The sequence below is a fragment of the Ammodytes marinus genome, assembly GCF_949987685.1.
Source record: "Ammodytes marinus genome assembly, chromosome: 10".
NCBI classification, from domain to species: domain Eukaryota; kingdom Metazoa; phylum Chordata; class Actinopteri; order Uranoscopiformes; family Ammodytidae; genus Ammodytes; species Ammodytes marinus.
In genome coordinates, this window is record NC_137214.1 from 3981548 (window position 1) to 3999689 (window position 18142).

Consider the following 18142-nt stretch of genomic DNA (forward strand, 5'->3'; position numbering starts at 1 on the left):
TGACAACTCTGAAAGAGCCTTGAGGGGGCGTGGCTTCAGATCATAGGGGGTATAGATACGGTTTTGGCATTTTTTGTATCAGTGTTCCAATCCACAGTGTGTGCAGCGGAAAGGGTTCTAAGAGAAAGGCATGCATGAGTCACACAGATAAGTCAAAGAAAAAGAAGAAGAAGAAAAAAAAGAAGCATTGTGAATATACAGTTCCACCTCTGGCCCTGGTCCACTTCTACAGGATGAGTGTTAACGCTTTTAAGAAGTCAAAGACAGTCGCCATTTTTTTTAAGAGAGAGGTAAAAGTTTGAGATGGATCTGTCTTTGATTTTCTTAAAGCAAATTGGTCATTTAATCCTCTCTACGCGACCAGGGAGAGACAGAAGTCAGTATCACAGCTATGCGCGTGTGTGTTTGAGAGTATGTGTGTGTGCTATGTGTGAGAAGGGTCTTTTTGTTATTTTCAACAGGTGGTAGCCAGGGATTGGTGTATAGGCGGCTGGAAGCAGCGGACGTGCTCCACAGTGGAGCTGTCTGTCTCCACAGCCTTCATGTACTTGTTGAGGATGGCAAAGATCTCGTTGTTGAGGATCTGGTACTTCCTAATGCGGTCCGCCATCTTCTTCAGGGGCTGCAGACACACACACACACACACACACAAGACAAGCATTAAGACGGACCATTTGAACGTGTGTGTGTGTGTGTGCGCGCGTCAAAACATTCACACTGAAGTATACTCAAGCGATAAAGAATTTCTTCTTCTTCTTCTTATAAGATTCCAGCCGTTTCGACGATGTTGAGCGTATTACCGCCCTCCACAGGTTAGATATAGAACTAAAAAAAAACTTCCTTGTCGTTTGAAAAGACGCAATGCATTGTGGGGCGTCTGAGTATTGGAAAAGTATCCAATCGATCCATACCCCAAATCTTCCCAGAAGTTAGTACTCATCCGGGCATTTTCCGCCTACCCAAACTCGCATACACAACCGTCACATACTCAAATTGACGTCAAAATAAGTATGAGTAGGACGTTAGTATGGCTTTCCGAACACAACCCGGGTTTAGAACCACCACAACAGTGTGAGTGTTATGCAGTGTGAGCCGGTGGAACAACCATAGATAGATAGATAGTGGACAACCCACCACGTTCTTGATGATCTCGTCCTTGCCGTCCTGCCTCTGCACCTTGAGCAGGTGGTAGCAGAAGTCAAAGAGGTCAAAGCGCCGCTGCTGTCCCAACAGCACTATGATGGCACAGCCCGCCCAGTTCAGCCCGTCCCCAAAGCACTGTCTGTAAGGGGGCAACACACAGGGGTTAGGTTTACAGTACAGTCACACATTTAAAGGAGATATTTATTTTTTGTTAATATACGTGTTAAATCACTCCGCAATCACTTAAACAGTATGCACAGTTCATAACACAGGTCGAGGTCTCCCAGTCATTCAGCTTTGCAGTAATTGCCGGATAAAATTTTGAGTATCCCGCTAGTTTTTTTATCCAATCAGGAGACAGAACACTATAAAGAGACCTGTTAAAAGAAACCTTTAAATAATGTCAGCAAAATAAAGACTCAATTCATTGCACATTTACATTACGTTGTAATGTTGTTACACGTTGTAGTGCTATCCAATTGCGTTCAGTGGTATTTGAAATGTATGCGTAGGTGCCGCCCCTTGAGTTGGGGAAGGTCTATTGCTCAATGTCAGACCTTACATGGTTCTAGATGTGGGTCTGGATTTCCAGGGTACTTGATCAGTAGGAAAAAAGACAAATACTGCCCCCTCCTGCGGTTGCACACACAGCAGCCCCGGTTGCCACACTCACTCTGCGGTGAACTCGTGCGTGCCCACGGGGATGCAGTAGACAAACTGCATGGCGCTCCAGAGGCGGTGGAACTCCATACACTCGTCCACGTGCATGACTCCGTTGGTGGGCGGGGGGCCGCGCCACACCGCGTCCTGCAGGAAGCTGCGGATGCGCGTCAGGATGACTTCGAACATGGACAGGCCGCAGCACAGACGCTCTTTAGTCAGCAGGTCCCCCTCACGGGCTATGGCTATTTGCTGGTTGAAAAGAGGAAAGCCACCATACTTTAGAACTAGTAGACATTAAAAAAAAAGTCAGATGTCAGTGTTTATTTTTAGGATCAAAATTTGTAATTTGTGTTTCCTGCTAGACAATGACCACGTTTACATGCACAGCAATACACTGATATGAACCTGGTTAGAGTCATATTCACAATAAGACGTGGTTATGCAAACAGCAGTTCTTGCTCACCTTTATCAGAATAATATCATATTTAGAATAAGCCATAACACGCTGCAATGCACATTTGAACCTGCTCAATGCACATTTGAACCTGCTCAATGCACCTTATAGCATGTCCAAATGCACTTTACTACATGCCACAATACACTTTATTATAATATGCTGCTATGCACTTCATAATTCAAGCACCTCCCAAAGTTTTAACACACAAGTCATCCTTGTGTGTTAAATGTTGTGGTCGCAAATGTGTGTGCTGCTTGATTGTGATTGTGTAATGTGTGTGAGTGTGATGTGTGTGTTGCTGATCATACAGTGTGTGCGCTGCTTATGTTTGTTGATTGTGTCTTTCTTTTTTAAGCTACTGTCATGTGCCCCCTTTTAATTGCCCCTCTGGGACGAATAAAGTGATTTGAATTGAATTGAATATAACTGGGTTAAGACATCAGTGTTTTTGCTGCATTTTTTTTTGCATCCGCTGCAGGTGTGACGCGTGCCCTGGTTCACAGCTGCTATCTAGAGTGTATACATGCAACAAGGCTCTTTAAAAAAAGCCTTATTATGTTTTCACTAGACTGTGTGGTGGTGTGTTCATCTGCACAGCCTAAGGTTAATTGTAGACTGCATGTCTAACTGGAAAAGTATCCTCTCTCTCCCTCCTCCGAGTGTCCTAGGTGCCTGCTTATTATACATAAAAAGTAGGAGAATCTAAGGATGTTATCCGTGGTGTACCTGTTGGCTTTGTTATAGAGTAGTGAGTTGTGTGGAGCTCACCTGTGGGGTTCCCAGTCTCTCAATCAGAGGCACCAGGTGCAGAGGGGCGTACTTTGCTTCCAGCCTTTTCATCCTCACCTCCAGGCGCTCGCCCTCTGCGTAAGGCACATGCACACATTTTGACTCATCTACCTTTTCATTTACTGCAGCCTGTAACCCTAGTGTAACTTTAAACAAAGCTCCACAAACAACTTCAGACCTTGTTATTAATCCCTAAAAAATAAATAAATATGCAAGTTTTTTAAAATGTTCATGTTTTAAAAGGTGCAGTGTGTAATATGACATCATCAAGTAAGTTCTACAAAGTTCTAGAATGCAACGCTCCCTGGGTAACCCCAACCCTTTAGAATAATAACAGAAGCTACAGTGGCCTTCAAGGACAAGAACAATTCTATGCACCTGATGACATTCCAACTATGACACTTTCAAGATGGCTGCACTAGGCCTTGGTCCAAAATATGCAGAAATATGGACATATATGAGACCCTTTCTAAGGGAAAAACAATTATTCAAAACATTTTTTTCAGCTACTATGCACTAAATTAAATGTACTTATGGATATTATAATTACTTTCTACAAAATCTGCTAGGAAATAAAACCCAAAATTCTACACACTGCAGGTTTAAATCTTTGAAGGAAGATTGGGTGAGAATCCCCCGTGTACCTTTGATGTAGACTCTGGGCAGAATGTTCTGGAAGGGAGCGGCGTGTAGCAGGTCACACACTTCCTCCTGGGACTGGGGAGATTTCAAGCACAAACACAAGACAAGGGCTTCATCTTGACCTCACAGTAAAACATGCACTTTGGCTTTTCTACGGACATGCAAGTAGCCAGGAGGTGGTTTTAAAAAAGGCCCTGCACAGCACTCCAACGAGAAGTCTTAAGTTAGTGCCAACAATCCAGAGTTGTCATGCAAAGAGCAATAGCTTTTAAAGCAATCTTTTTTTAGTGTTGAGCTCCAATGCTGCCATGAGCATGCTGATGGGATTACTATTACAATGCTATCTTCCACTTATGCAGACAAGGAGATAAGATAAGTAAATGAGTGTGTGTCAGTGTCGAGTGTGTACATTTAGGATGTTAATTAAGCCAATAATGAGAGGATTAGAACTGTACACAAACATAGTTAAACTGATCAGAAATTCTAATCTGGCTACTACATCAAGAGGTCAACAGACTTAAACAGCTCTATCATCTCTGTGTGAAATGTGAGGGTGTTAGTGATGTCACAGCTACGTGGAGTCATGCTGGTTGCCAAGGCGATTGTTAGTCAATAACATGTCATGCTATAAAACCAAACTACAGGCATGAGAATGTAGAATCTAAAAGAGGGGTCACAGATAAAGAAAGTAGAGCCATGCAATCTATGATAAACTAAAAAGCAACACACACACACTTACAGGCAGATCAAACTGACATGCGCACAAACTCTGTACACGCACGCAAGCTCGCACACACACACACACACACACGCACACGGGGAATAAGACGGTACCAACAGGCAACCATAAGTATACCTTCACCTCTTCCATGAAAGTCAAGGACATAAATATGTTATAGATTTTTTTTTTTTTTAACTTATTAGATTGTCTGGATCAAATATCCATCTTCAAAAGACAAATTATTTCTTTAACTTAATTCCAAAAGACACTACATTGTCTCAGTCCGTTTGCTTCCATGGCTGACTGGAGGTGAGAGTGTGTGTGCCACAACTAAAAAGAGTGAAGAAGAAGAAAACAGAAAGACAGCAGCCCCAAACCATAAAAGGAGAAAAAGACATTGGGTCTCTTATATTTGGATACCAATGATAAGACCTAGATTCCTTACCACCTGTGGTAGTCGCCAGCGTGTAATGAGAAATAGAGTTGGGTTTCAGACCAAAAAACAAACATGAAATACTAAACATACTTTGGTGGGAGAAGGGGACTGGGTGCCTGACCGTTTCTGTGTCTGTGACAGTTGATTCAGGTTGTGAATCAACATCAGAAAAAATTGGGCAGAAACCTTCAGGCATCCAGGCTAATGCTCACCCACACTAAAGCCTCGTTTCCACTGAGAGGTGCGGTTCGGTTCGGTTTTCACTGTTAACAGTTTGAAAGGGTACCAAAATAAACAAGCTGTGCCGCACCTATTTTTGTGACCCTTTTTCGTTTGTGGTACCAAGCCGTCCCAAAAGGGTGGAGTTACACTGTAGTCTGTTGATTGTTTTCAGTGATCGGTCCATATATAAATCACCTCAGCCAGAGTGAAGAGTCTTGAGTTTAGAGAACAATTGTGGCGCGCAGCCTTTTTGTTTATTGTGTGGCGTTTGAATTCATTGAATTAATCAGCGAGCTACACTGTGTCTCACTGCTCTGATGTCACCTTAGCTACGTAGCTGCTATGATGTCACCATAGCTACGTAGCTGCTATGATGTCACCATAGCTACGTAGCTGCTATGATGTCACCATAGCTACGTAGCTGCTATGATGTCACCATAGCTACGTAGCTGCTATGATGTCACCATAGCTACGTAGCTGCTATGATGTCATCATAGCTACGTAGCTGCTATGATGTCACCTTAGCTACGTAGCTGCTATGATGTCACCATAGCTACGTAGCTGCTATGATGTTACCATAGTTATGTAGCTAACGCGGCCAGCGCTGTTCAACTGCCCTGACCCATAGAGTGTATATATACTCTGAGCGCTGCTATCACCATCCAGCATAAAACTTGACAATGGGGACTGGGCATGTGGAAACGCAAGCCAGATCTAGGGTAACTGAGACCTGCCGAACTGTGCCGAACCGAACTGTGCTGTGCTGTTCAGTGGAAACGAGGGCAAACACCTTCAAGACATCTAGTACATCTGCACATTATGTGCCCCGTAGCACTGAGTATGCTCAGCCCCTCAGAGGGAATTAACAGTGGAAAGGTTGGGGAAGCAGGAGAGGAACAGATCAGAGGCAAAGGTCAAAACCAGGACCTACAGGTGAAATAAGCCTGCATGGCTAAATCTGGTACATTTACATGTTGAACTCTGGTGCTCATGTTAATTAATGTGCGCTGTCCCTTCTAAATAAAGAAATCTTAAAAAGGAAAACAGGGACAGAGCCATGATCATAATAAGAGGCTGTGTTCGGAAAGCCATACTAACGTCCTCCCTCCTACATACTCAACATCTATACACTACATAATGTCTACTTAACGATCAATTGTGTATGCGAAGTGCGTCGAAACATTCACACTGAAGTATACTCAAGCAATAAAGAATTTCTTCTTCTTATTAGGCTCTGGCCATTTAGACGCTGTTTAGCGTATTACCGCCCTCCACAGGTTAAGATATAGAACTAGATTTTTACATACAGTCCTGTGTTATGCAGGAAATGCAGAATTGTAAATAAAGAATAAAAAAAAAACCTTCCTTGTCGTTTGAAAAGACGCAATGCATTGTGGGGCAGTTGAGTAGAAAAAGTATCCAATCGATCAATACCCTGAAATCTTCCCAGAAGTTAGTACTCATCTGGGCATTTCTCGCCTACCCAAACTCGCATACACAACCATCAATACTCAAATTGAGAGTCAAAATGAGTATGAGTAGGACGTTAGTAGGGCTTTCCGAACACAGCCACAGTTTGAAGGGACCAGACACTTGTAAGGGGAAGGGTCCTACCAGAGCTTGTTCTATGAGCAGGCAGAAGAGGATGGCGTTCCCCACTTCCCTCAAGCTTTGGAAGACGTCAGTCTTCAGCTCAGCGTACTCTATGATGTCCTTCAGCTGGTGGTGGAAGAACTCCAGGATACCTGCCATGGACAGACATGTTCAAAACACAGACACAGTGACACCTTTTCTAAATCTACATTCAGTTAAAATATAAAAAAAATAAAAAATGTATCATTGAAACCCCTTCTTATTCCTAGACTCAAACATACAGTACCGCAGTTAAGAATGGATTACGCGCTGATAGCCCGTGATTTGCTAGAGAAATAGCACCTGCAATTCGCCACCGTTTTAGCAGCATTTTCAATTTGCACTTGTGTGTGTGTGTGTGTGTGCGCCTCTGTGTGTGTGTGTGTGTGTGTGTGTAGGAAATTTAATGTAGGAATGACTATTGAAAGATGTTTTGGTGATGAGCAATTCACACTAGAGTAACCCCGTTCTCCCCTACATGCAAATGGCACAGCCACTGAGCAGTGTGAGTGCACTCAGGTTTAGCGGCCTAGCATAAGCAGCGCGGTCGTTCAGTAGTGGACTTGGCCATGTGTCATTGATAATCTAATGCAGCAGCAGCAGCATGGCCTGGGTCAGTGTGGCTTTGCTTACCCACATGTCAGTTCACACATTCATTGCACCTGCTGTGCACATTCTCCTATCACGTGAATATCATTAACCCCCAGACAGACAGACAGACAGACAGACAGACAGAACATCACTAATCTACAGATTTACTAAAACCCTCCTCATCAGGATATACTGTACTATCTGACTGTGGCCTCTAATCTCAACACATGGCTCACACATGGCCAAGGTGCATGAGACAGGAAGGGGTTAAACACAACCATACAAACCCTGCATTCCAATACCCATACTTCCCTACTATTTAGTATGCCAGAAAAAAGTTGTAGTATGCTGAAAATACATAAATGCCCCACTAACTCCAATAGCATTTTGGAGTATTCGTCTTTATTCTTGACAATTTCGCGACATAATGAAAAATAAATCTTCCTTTTCTGATTTTTTTTCTCTCCTGTGGCCCTGAAACTCTTCTGTACTTTAGTATGTAGTGTAGTAAAAAGAAAAAGTATGTGATTTGGAACGCAGGGAAAGTCAGCATGTAGAAATTAAATTAAATTAAATTAAATTAAATTAAATTTTATTAAATTAAATTAAATTAAATTAAATTAACATTTCTTATCGCAAATATGATTCCCACTGTAGCAAGAGCTTCTAATTTCTCCAATTTGTCCTAAATTGGCTAATCTACACCCCTCCCTTAATGTTCTACAGTACTGTCAGTTTGATTCCTTTTGACGTAGTGCTTTATATTTTGAAGCTGCAAAATGGAATTGTGTAGTAAAAGTGTAGTATGCAGGAAAGTGGTCAATAACCTGATAATGCTATGATGCTACAATGCTATGATATTGATTGTTAAAGGAATACTTCACCCATACGGAACTGGCGTTCTATCATTATAAAATCGCTATTATAATACGTATAATGAGTGAGGTTTTTCTTCCCCTCAGTCTTTCCTCAGTCTTCCCTTGGCCCAGCTGTCCTGTTAATCCTAACCTTACATTTTTACCATGTGTGATGTCACACATGGGAAGTCAAGATGTTCACTACTCTTATATGGATCTAAATTGCAATAGGTTAAAGACCTACTTCACCGGTGGAAATATGAAGAAAGAGTGTTTTATGGTCTCACTGTCTAACCCTACATTTTCCCATGGGTGACATCACACATGGGAAAATGTAGGGTTAGGATTAACAGGACAGCTGGGCCAAGGGAAGACTGAGGAAAGACCGAGGGAAGAAAAACCTCATTTATTATAGTATTATAGCGATGTTATAATGATAGAATGCCGGTTCCGTATGGGTGAAGTATTCCTTTAACTTAGAACAACTTCAGTGACAATATGAGTGTTGTAAAATACTACAGACATAACTCCAACATAAACCGTATTGACCGTAACATTGGTGTACTCTAAGCTCACCTGGGGAGCCGTACTCGTGGCGCGGTAGGCGGCAGATCTTGGGCATGACTTCTATCAGCGTCTTGACGTACTGCAGTATGGTGCCCTGGAGCTGTACAAGGGACAGGGCAGACAGACAGGAGACAGCAAGGGAGAGGGGGGTAGACAGACAGGAAACAGCAAGGGAGAGGGGGGCAGACAGACAGGAGACAGCAGGGGAGAGGGGGGCAGACAGACAGGAGACAGCAGGGGAGAGGGGGACAGACAGGTAGGAGACAGCAGGGGAGAGGGGGACAGACAGACAGGAGACAGCAAGGGAGAGGGGGGCAGACAGGTAGGAGACAGCAGGGGAGAGGGGGACAGACAGGTAGGAGACAGCAGGGGAGAGGGGGGCAGACAGACAGGAGACAGCAGGGGAGAGGGGGACAGACAGACAGGAGACAGCAGGGGAGAGGGGGACAGACAGGTAGGAGACAGCAGGGGAGAGGGGGACAGACAGGTAGGAGACAGCAGGGGAGAGGGGGGCAGACAGGTAGGAGACAGCAGGGGAGAGGGGGACAGACAGGTAAGAGACAGCAGGGGAGAGGGGGGCAGACAGACAGGAGACAGCAGGGGAGAGGGGGACAGACAGGTAGGAGACAGCAGGGGAGAGGGGGGCAGACAGGTAGGAGACAGCAGGGGAGAGGGGGACAGACAGACAGGAGACAGCAGGGGAGAGGGGGGCAGACAGGTAGGAGACAGCAGGGGAGAGGGGGACAGACAGACAGGAGACAGCAGGGGAGAGGGGGGCAGACAGACAGGAGACAGCAGGGGAGAGGGGGACAGACAGGTAGGAGACAGCAGGGGAGAGGGGGGCAGACAGACAGGAGACAGCAGGGGAGAGGGGGACAGACAGGTAGGAGACAGCAGGGGAGAGGGGGACAGACAGGTAGGAGACAGCAAGGGAGAGGGGGGCAGACAGACAGGAGACAGCAGGAGAGAGGGGGGCAGACAGACAGGAGACAGCAGGGGAGAGGGGGACAGACAGGTAGGAGACAGCAGGGGAGAGGGGGGCAGACAGACAGGAGACAGCAGGGGAGAGGGGGGCAGACAGACAGGAGACAGCAGGGGAGAGGGGGACAGACAGGTAGGAGACAGCAGGGGAGAGGGGGACAGACAGGTAGGAGACAGCAAGGGAGAGGGGGGCAGACAGACAGGAGACAGCAGGAGAGAGGGGGGCAGACAGACAGGAGACAGCAGGGGAGAGGGGGACAGACAGGTAGGAGACAGCAGGGGAGAGGGGGGCAGACAGACAGGAGACAGCAGGGGAGAGGGGGGCAGACAGACAGGAGACAGCAGGGGAGAGGGGGGCAGACAGACAGGAGACAGCAGGGGAGAGGGGGGCAGACAGACAGGAGACAGCAGGGGAGAGGGGGACAGACAGGTAGGAGACAGCAGGGGAGAGGGGGACGGACAGGTAGGAGACAGCAGGGAAGAGGGGGGCAGACAGACAGGAGACAGCAGGGGAGAGGGGGGCAGACAGACAGGAGACAGCAGGGGATAGGGGGGCAGACAGACAGGAGACAGCAGGGGAGAGGGGGGCAGACAGACAGGAGACAGCAGGGGAGAGGGGGACAGACAGGTAGGAGACAGCAGGGGAGAGGGGGGCAGACAGACAGGAGACAGCAGGGGAGAGGGGGACAGACAGGGCAGAAAGACAGGGAGGGGAGAGGGGGAGCATAATAATTGACTGTGTGAATATACTGTAGCACACTGTCTAATTACAGTCCCCAGAGTTAGGACTAAACGAGGAGAAGCAGCTTTCAGTTTTTATGCTCCACATATCTGGAACAAACTCCCAGAAAACTTGAGGTCTGCTGCAACTCTCAACTCTTTTAAATCAAGTCTGAAGACTTTTCTGTTTCCATTTTAACCTGCAAATGTTTTTAATTTAAATGTTCTATTTCTACTCATTAGCTTTTAAATGTTTTATTTCTATTCATTCACTTTTCTAATGTGTCTTATGTATTTTAATCTTGCCCCTGTAAAGCACTTTGAATGGCCTTGTGTCTGAATTGTGCTATAGAAATAAACTTGCCTTGATGGGGGATGGACATAATCAAATCAGTTTTATTTGTATAGCCCAATATCACAAATAGACATTTGCCTTTACATGCATTACATTCCATACAGATGACACCCTGCCTTTAGACCCTTAGCTCGGATGAGAAAAAAAACTCCCAGTAAAAAAAACCTTTATCGGGATTAAGATAAAGATCAAATGAAGATAAATACCAGGCTCTTGACTATCTTCAACAGCTCCTCCATGACCACAGCGATGCCTTGGTAACCCAGGAGACGGCAGATGGTCTTGAAGTGTGGCGGGCCCACAAAGTTCCTGTAGGAGCTGTATATGTGGGAGTAGGCAATGTTGAGTGGCTGAGGAAGGGGGGTAGAGAGACACAGACACACAGGGTTAATGTGGAGAATGCAGCAAGTTCAACAGTTTAATACGTTGCTGAAGACTCACTTTTGTTGCATTGAGCCTTTAACACAAGTTGAGACTTTGACACTCCTAACTTTTTTTCATGTATCTTATATGTTGTTTTGTATTGTATCTTGTACAGCACTTTGGTCAACTGATGTTGTGTTTAAATGTGCTATAGAAATAATTTTAACTTTGATAGAAATAATTTTGACTTTAAGACGCATTTCCTTCAAAGAGACTGCCGCAAGATTTTTGGGGAAACAATTTTAACTGTAACATCAGCATGAATGAGTGGTTCCATACCTTGGAGCCATACAGGTAGTAAGGCTGCACGTTGGCTGGCTTGTCTCTCTGAGGCTCCTGGGTGAAGGGAATGGCTGTACGAACAAAGCTGAAGAGAAAAAAAACATGTTTAAAAACCAACAAGAGACAATAATAAGGTGCGTTCAAGATCACATATTCTGCTCATTCTCAGGTTCAAAAAATTGCAATTTGGGTTTCTACTAGAAACTGTTTTCATGGTGTAGTGTCCAGAAGACCCTTTATATATCTATCCCACTGCCATTGCTGAATCTCCTATTTTTAGCCTTTGTCCGAAACACTCCGTTTTACAGCCCGTCTCTTCAAGCCTAAAAAGTCCAGTCAGCTCCGATTGGCTATTGGGTATCTGGGGGTGTGGCCTATCACAGGTGGAGGTAGTGTTAAGTTAGGTTGGTAATAGGGGTGTTAATAGGGGTGTTAACGTTTACAAAAACGTTTTAAAATTTTTTGTGTACACTTATATATTGTTTTCTCCCCTTATGACTCACTCAGAAATCTGACTGGGGTTTTTGAACACAGGTTTTCAGAAAAGGTGGAGGTGGAGAAAAAGACCATGCATTCCAAATCGCATACTTTCTACTATCTAGTATGGTAGAAAAAATATCTAGCACGTCCTGATTTTGATCCCAAATTTAGGATGGTTAGAAAGGCCGGATGTAGTAGACATCCGGCCAAGATTTTTAATGTTGAAAACAGCCTCCTATTTGGGCGATTCTGAACCATAATCCAGTGCGAACCTGAAGTGACGTCACATCAACGGAGCCTCCATATGAAAACACACAGGGATGCGACGGATATAAAAGCAAGAGGCCAGATCAAGGCGCAATGTTACGATGAAATAAATAAGTAAAAGTATGTCCCAATAGTATGCCTACTGCATCCTAACTAGATTATTTTTATCGTCGGATGTAGTATGTGGAATAGAAAAAAGAAAGAGTGTGCGATTTGGAACGCAGGGAGAGAGTGTGTTGTTCTTTTCTCTAGACACACCGGGGGGACCCTTACGAATGTTGAAAACCCCATGGAGAAGGTGCCCTTTTGAATAATAGGTGACCTCTACAAAACATAAAGGTGCCACACTGCCACACTGACCGGTTGGTGGATCCGTTGTAGCAGTAGTTTGGGAGGAAATCAAAGTTGAGCTCCCAGAAGACGTGCAGCGTGATGCGGCCGTAGGGAGCCGACACGTTGTGGTTGGCCTCGCGGAACATGGCGTCAAAGCTGTCCAGGGTCAGGTGTTTACACAGCAGCCTGTGGGTCAGCCTGTTGATCTCCAGCAGCCACTCCAGCTCCTGTGGACAGACAGGGAGGTACAGGTCATGTGAGCGGCTTTATTAAGGACGGGGGAAAGCTGACTTTTCCTGTGGTGTCCTCTTGGTTTTTGGAGTGTGTGTGTGTGTCCCTGAACTCACCACTAGGGGGTGTGAATATTTCGGAAAGCCAAGATTCAATTCAGATTCTTGTCCTGAGTTCCAATTCCCATACTTCCCTACTATTCAGTATGCCAGAAAAAGATTTAGGATGTCCAAATACATGCACGTCAATTGTAGTATGCTGAAAATACATAATTGCTCCACTAACTCCAATAGCATTTTGGAGTATTTGTCTTTATTCTTGACATTTCTCGACATAATGGGGAAAAAAAACTTCCTTATCTGATTTATTTTCTCTCCCGTGGCCCTAAAACTCTTCTGTACTTTAGTATGTAGTGTAGTAAAAAGAAAAAGTATGTGATTTGAAAATGGATTCAGGATTGAAAATGGATTTCTGGATTCAGTTCAAAAGGAGGATTTCAGGATCAACTCCAGTCCACTGTGTGCTTAGAAATGTTGTGGCAAAAGTATGGCATGAAAGCAGTCTTATCTATCATTATTGTTTGTCAATTTTAATGTGAAGCTTGTATTGCATGTGATTTTAAGGCTATAGTCAACATTACTGGCTGCAGCGAAATACATATAGGTATGGAAAAATTATATAAAAAAAATATTAAAAAATATTTCAAATATCCTTTTTTTAAAATAGCCCTACTCACCACTATGGAGGTGAGGTCCTCGCTCTCAAAGCGGCTGATGGCGTGGTCCAGGGACTTGTACATGGCAGCAGAGATCCTCTGGGTGATGAGGCGGTTCAGGTCGATGGAGCGGCCCAGCAGCTGAAGGCACAGGGGGGGAGGGGGGCGGGGGGTACAGGGGAAGGTCAGGCACTGCATGGAACTACTTTTATACTTTTAACTACGATTTTTCTCCATTGAGCTTCCATAACATGTATTCTTTCATACTGGTATAAATAAAAGGTCTAAAATATACATTTGGGTGTTCATTTGACAGTTTGCATCTGTATAATTATACTATGCAACCATCTTCTTAGCCCTATTCTCAAGGTTATTACAGAAGGATTTGTTCATATGTTGTTCATTGTCTGATTTATGAGATGATCCTCTTAAAAACTAGCTGAACATGCATTTGTAAGAGCTGTACGTAGTATTATTTCATTCATAAAATGAAAAAAAAGGCTGTATCCAACATCTGTTCTGTAAAAACTTTGGACTCTAATACGTTGTAAAAATGAAATGATATGGTACACGCCTCTATCCACTACACCACCGGAGCGGCCCCTAGTCCCCCCGTTTGTTTCTCACCTGTACGTGTCTCTGTTTGAGCAGCGTCTCATAGCGGTTTGAAGGCGGGTAGGGGATGATGACGCCGTAGTTTTTACACTCTGCTCTGAAGCGCTTGTCCAGGAGCACACTGTCAAACACATGGGAGATTCAGTGGATGCAGTTCACAATTTACTGATACAATATCTGCAGATAAATAATTTACAACATACAGCTCCGGAGAAAATGAAGAGACCAGTCTGGATTTTTCTTAAATCTTCATCTCTACATGACTTATTAAAAATGCTCTTAATGACAAAAAATGTATTGGAATTTGGTAGTAATGTTGTCATTAAGTTTATATTATAACACCAAACTGTCTTTCTACTCAAACATATGCCTATAAATAGTCAAACAAGAGACACTGAACATTTTGAGTGGTCTCTTGATTTTTTCCAGAGCTGTATACAGAGGAGATAATCTCTTCTCCTACCTGCCAGCCATGGCTTTGTAGTAGGCGAATATCTGATCGGCTAACTTGTAGACAAACTGGTCGAAGCACAGGTTGACCTAAGAAACAAGAACAACACTATGAAAGTGATGTTTAAAGAGCAATGCTAAAGAGTAGGGAATAAGAAATGTTAGTGATGGGATCCTTACCTCAGCCTCGATTTCATCATACAGAAATTGTTTCTTGAACTTGGTCAAAGCGTAGTAGCCACTGTCGTTGTACAAGTCCAGAGGATACAGCACATATCTGGGAGAGGAGGGAGAATGCTAGTTAGAACAAGCCCTGCATCCAATCCTCCATACTTCCCCTGCTATTTAATATGGTAGTAAAAAAAGATTATGGATGTCAAATCCCAATACTTGTGCTTTAGATTTAGCATGCTCAAAAGTAACACCAGATGCCCTACTATATCCGCTTGAGATTTTTTAGTGTTGAAATAAGAATGCTATTTAGGGGCGATTCAGACATACAATCCAGTGTACAACCGGAAGTGACGTCACATCGACAGAGCCTCCGTAAGAAAAACAAACGAGGATGTGACGGATATATAAACAAGAGGAAAGATCAAGGATCCATGTATGGATGAAATAAATAAATACATAAAATAAAGTTTGTCCCAATTGTGTGCATGCTAACTAGATTATTTGTATGGTCAGATGAAGTATGTAGAATAGAAAAAAAGAAAGCGTATGCGGTTTGGAACGCAGCTAAAGTGTCTAGGTAGAGAAACACCCTGCGTTCCAATCCCAATACTTCCATACTATTTAGTACGCCAGAAAACGATTTTGGATGTCCCAATACATGCACGTCAATTGTAGTATGCTGAAAATACATAGATGCCCCACTAACTTCAATTGCATTTTGGAGTATTTGTCTTTATCATGACATTTCTCGACATAATGAAATAAAAATCTTCCTTTTCTGATTTCTTTTCTCTCCTGTGGCCCTAAAACTCTTCTGTACTTTAGTATGTACTGTAGTAAAAAGAGTAGAAAGAGTATGTGATTTGGAAAGCAGGGACAATGGGGAGTTAGTGAGTGGATGTGTTGGTCTCACTCCATCATGGAGGGCTCCTTGGTCTCCAGGATGTGGTCTGTGAGGATCCAGGGCATGGACATCTCGATGGGGAACTGGATCCTGCGGCCCATGGTCAGCTCCAGGAAGAACTCTCTGAACCACAGCTGAGACAGGTCACAGCACTGCTGCAGGGCCTCTACAAAACACACACACACACACACACACACACACACACACACACACACACACACACACACACACACACACACACACACACACACACACACACACACACACACACACACACACACACACACACACACACACACACACACACACACACACACACACACACACACACACACACACACACACACACACACACACACACACACACACACACACACACACACACACACACACACACACACACACACACACACACACACACACAGCAAGGCAAGGCAAGTTTATTTATATAGCACAATTCAGACACAACGCTATTCAAAGTGCTTTACAGGGTCCTGAAATACATCAAGATTAAAAAAAAATCAAGTATAGAATACTCATTAGAAAAGTGAATAAAAAAATATGAATAGAAAATAAAAATTACAGGTTAAATGGGAAAAACACACACACACACACACACACACACACACACACACACACACACACTTCAAGTCTCTACACAACTAAATAGGTTTACATAAAAAAAAAAATTCAAACTGAATATTTGGAGGCTTTTACTCACCGCTGAAGTTGAGCAGGTGTGTGAAGAAGAAGGAGTGTTTGTGGAAGTCTTCTATGGCGGTGACTATGGGCCCGTCCAGGCTGCTACGGAGGGTCTTCTTAGAGCCGCTCTTATCTGCTATCAGGGACTCCAACATGGTGCGCACCATGTACAGCTACACAGGGAGGAGGACAGTAATGTAATGTAATGTAATCTAATGACAGGCCTTCATTGGAAACACTGCTAGGCTGCTTGTATAAGTACAACCCAACAACAACCCAAATGATGTCATGCCCAAAATGATTCATACCCCTCGCACTATTTGACTTAAAGTTACTTTTATTCAACCAGCAACTTTTTTCTTGATTGGAAATGACACAGGCTTCTCCCAGAAGATAATAAGACCATGTACAAGAGACATCATTGTGGAAAAAAATATTTTTCAGCTTTTATTAACATTTGAACAAAAAGTGGCATGTCCAAAAGTATTCATACCCTTCTCAATAATCAATAGAAAAATACCTTATTGGCTATTACAGCAATCAAACACTTCCTATAATTGCTGACCAGCTTTTTGTATGTCTCAACTAGTATTTTTGCCCATTCATCTTTATCAATGAGCTCCAACTCTTTCAGTTTGGAGGGTCTCACTGCCATCACCCTGATCTTTAGCTCCCTCCACAGATTCTCAATTAAATTCAAGTCAGGACTCTGGCTGGGCCACTGTAAAACGTTAATGTGTTTGTCTGCTAACCATTTCTTCACCACTCTTGCTGTGTGTTTTGCTCAGAGCAACCTGCTATGACATCATATTACAAGGCGCAATTGTGTTTAAAAGTGCCGTAGCATTACCTCTTTGTTTGGTTTTTACAAGCGACACATACTATTGTAACTTTATTTTTTTTAACACTAGAACCGCCAGCGTTCTATTCATACCTATAACCGCCACGCGGGTCAAATCCACCCGAGCATTTCTAGTGTGGTATAAAGTCATAAATTAGTTTGTTTAATCATCATCTGTGTTTTAGACCTCTTGTTTTATAATCTAAGAACACTAATCACGTTTTATAGCGACTCAGTAATGAAACTGAAAGTAGATATAATATCACCAATAAATCAATGAAAACAGACGGTCAAAACAGCGTCCAAATGAGCTAAAATCCTAAATACAATAAACAGTAACATGGCACACTTATTTTTAGGTAAGCTCTAATTGATTATTCATTCATTTTTTCACACGTTTACATGTTTTGAGGCGGAGGATCCCTCCGACGCTCTCTGTCCGGCTCACAGACAGCACTCAGCTGTCTGTCAGTTGAGCTGCGAGCCGCGGTGTGTGGAACTCAATTCTGATCTCTCGCTATCAGACTCGCCATCACTCATTTCACGTAGTAACTCTCTCTGTTTTTAGGTATTTGTCTTCATCTCTAATTTGTTGTAAGTGTTTATGAATGAACCCCAAACAATGCCGTTGCCTAGCAACTTGCTCGAAAATATTTAATTTTCCTGTGCGGGTCAAATTGACCCAGTGTGGCGGTTCTAGGTATAAATGCCTGTTTTTTTAATCCAGTTTAATTGTGACTTTATTTAGGAGAGCATCACAACACAATTTTAGGAAAAGTCAAAGAGTGGGGGGCTTCAATATTTTATAAAAGTATAGTTATGGGCAAAAGTATAGTTACGGTTCTAGTGTTAAAGTTGAACTTAAATCAAATCAAATCAGTTTTATTTGTATAGCCCAATATCACAAATTGACATTTGCCTCAGTGGGCTTTACATTCCATACAATATG

General features: G+C 43.5%; 1 protein-coding gene across 3 annotated transcripts in view; it reads right to left on the reverse strand.

Annotated features, from left to right (window-relative positions):
• Positions 1-370: 370 nt before the first annotated feature.
• The window catches only part of cyfip2 (cytoplasmic FMR1 interacting protein 2), a gene marked incomplete at its 5' end in the record, with an annotated part of 31138 nt that continues 13366 nt past the window's right edge, over positions 371-18142 (reverse strand). For all 3 annotated transcript variants that reach the window (XM_080035339.1, XM_080035338.1, XM_080035340.1), the window contains 16 exons: positions 371-622; positions 1135-1282; positions 1817-2055; positions 3032-3126; positions 3697-3769; positions 6688-6818; positions 8730-8820; positions 10983-11126; positions 11479-11566; positions 12589-12788; positions 13529-13648; positions 14135-14243; positions 14586-14662; positions 14753-14849; positions 15660-15816; positions 16372-16525. In XM_080035339.1, the coding sequence (XP_079891465.1) occupies positions 455-622; positions 1135-1282; positions 1817-2055; positions 3032-3126; positions 3697-3769; positions 6688-6818; positions 8730-8820; positions 10983-11126; positions 11479-11566; positions 12589-12788; positions 13529-13648; positions 14135-14243; positions 14586-14662; positions 14753-14849; positions 15660-15816; positions 16372-16525 (2091 nt within the window). In that variant the 3' untranslated portion in view covers positions 371-454. The remainder of the gene's footprint in view (positions 623-1134; positions 1283-1816; positions 2056-3031; positions 3127-3696; positions 3770-6687; positions 6819-8729; positions 8821-10982; positions 11127-11478; positions 11567-12588; positions 12789-13528; positions 13649-14134; positions 14244-14585; positions 14663-14752; positions 14850-15659; positions 15817-16371; positions 16526-18142) is intronic.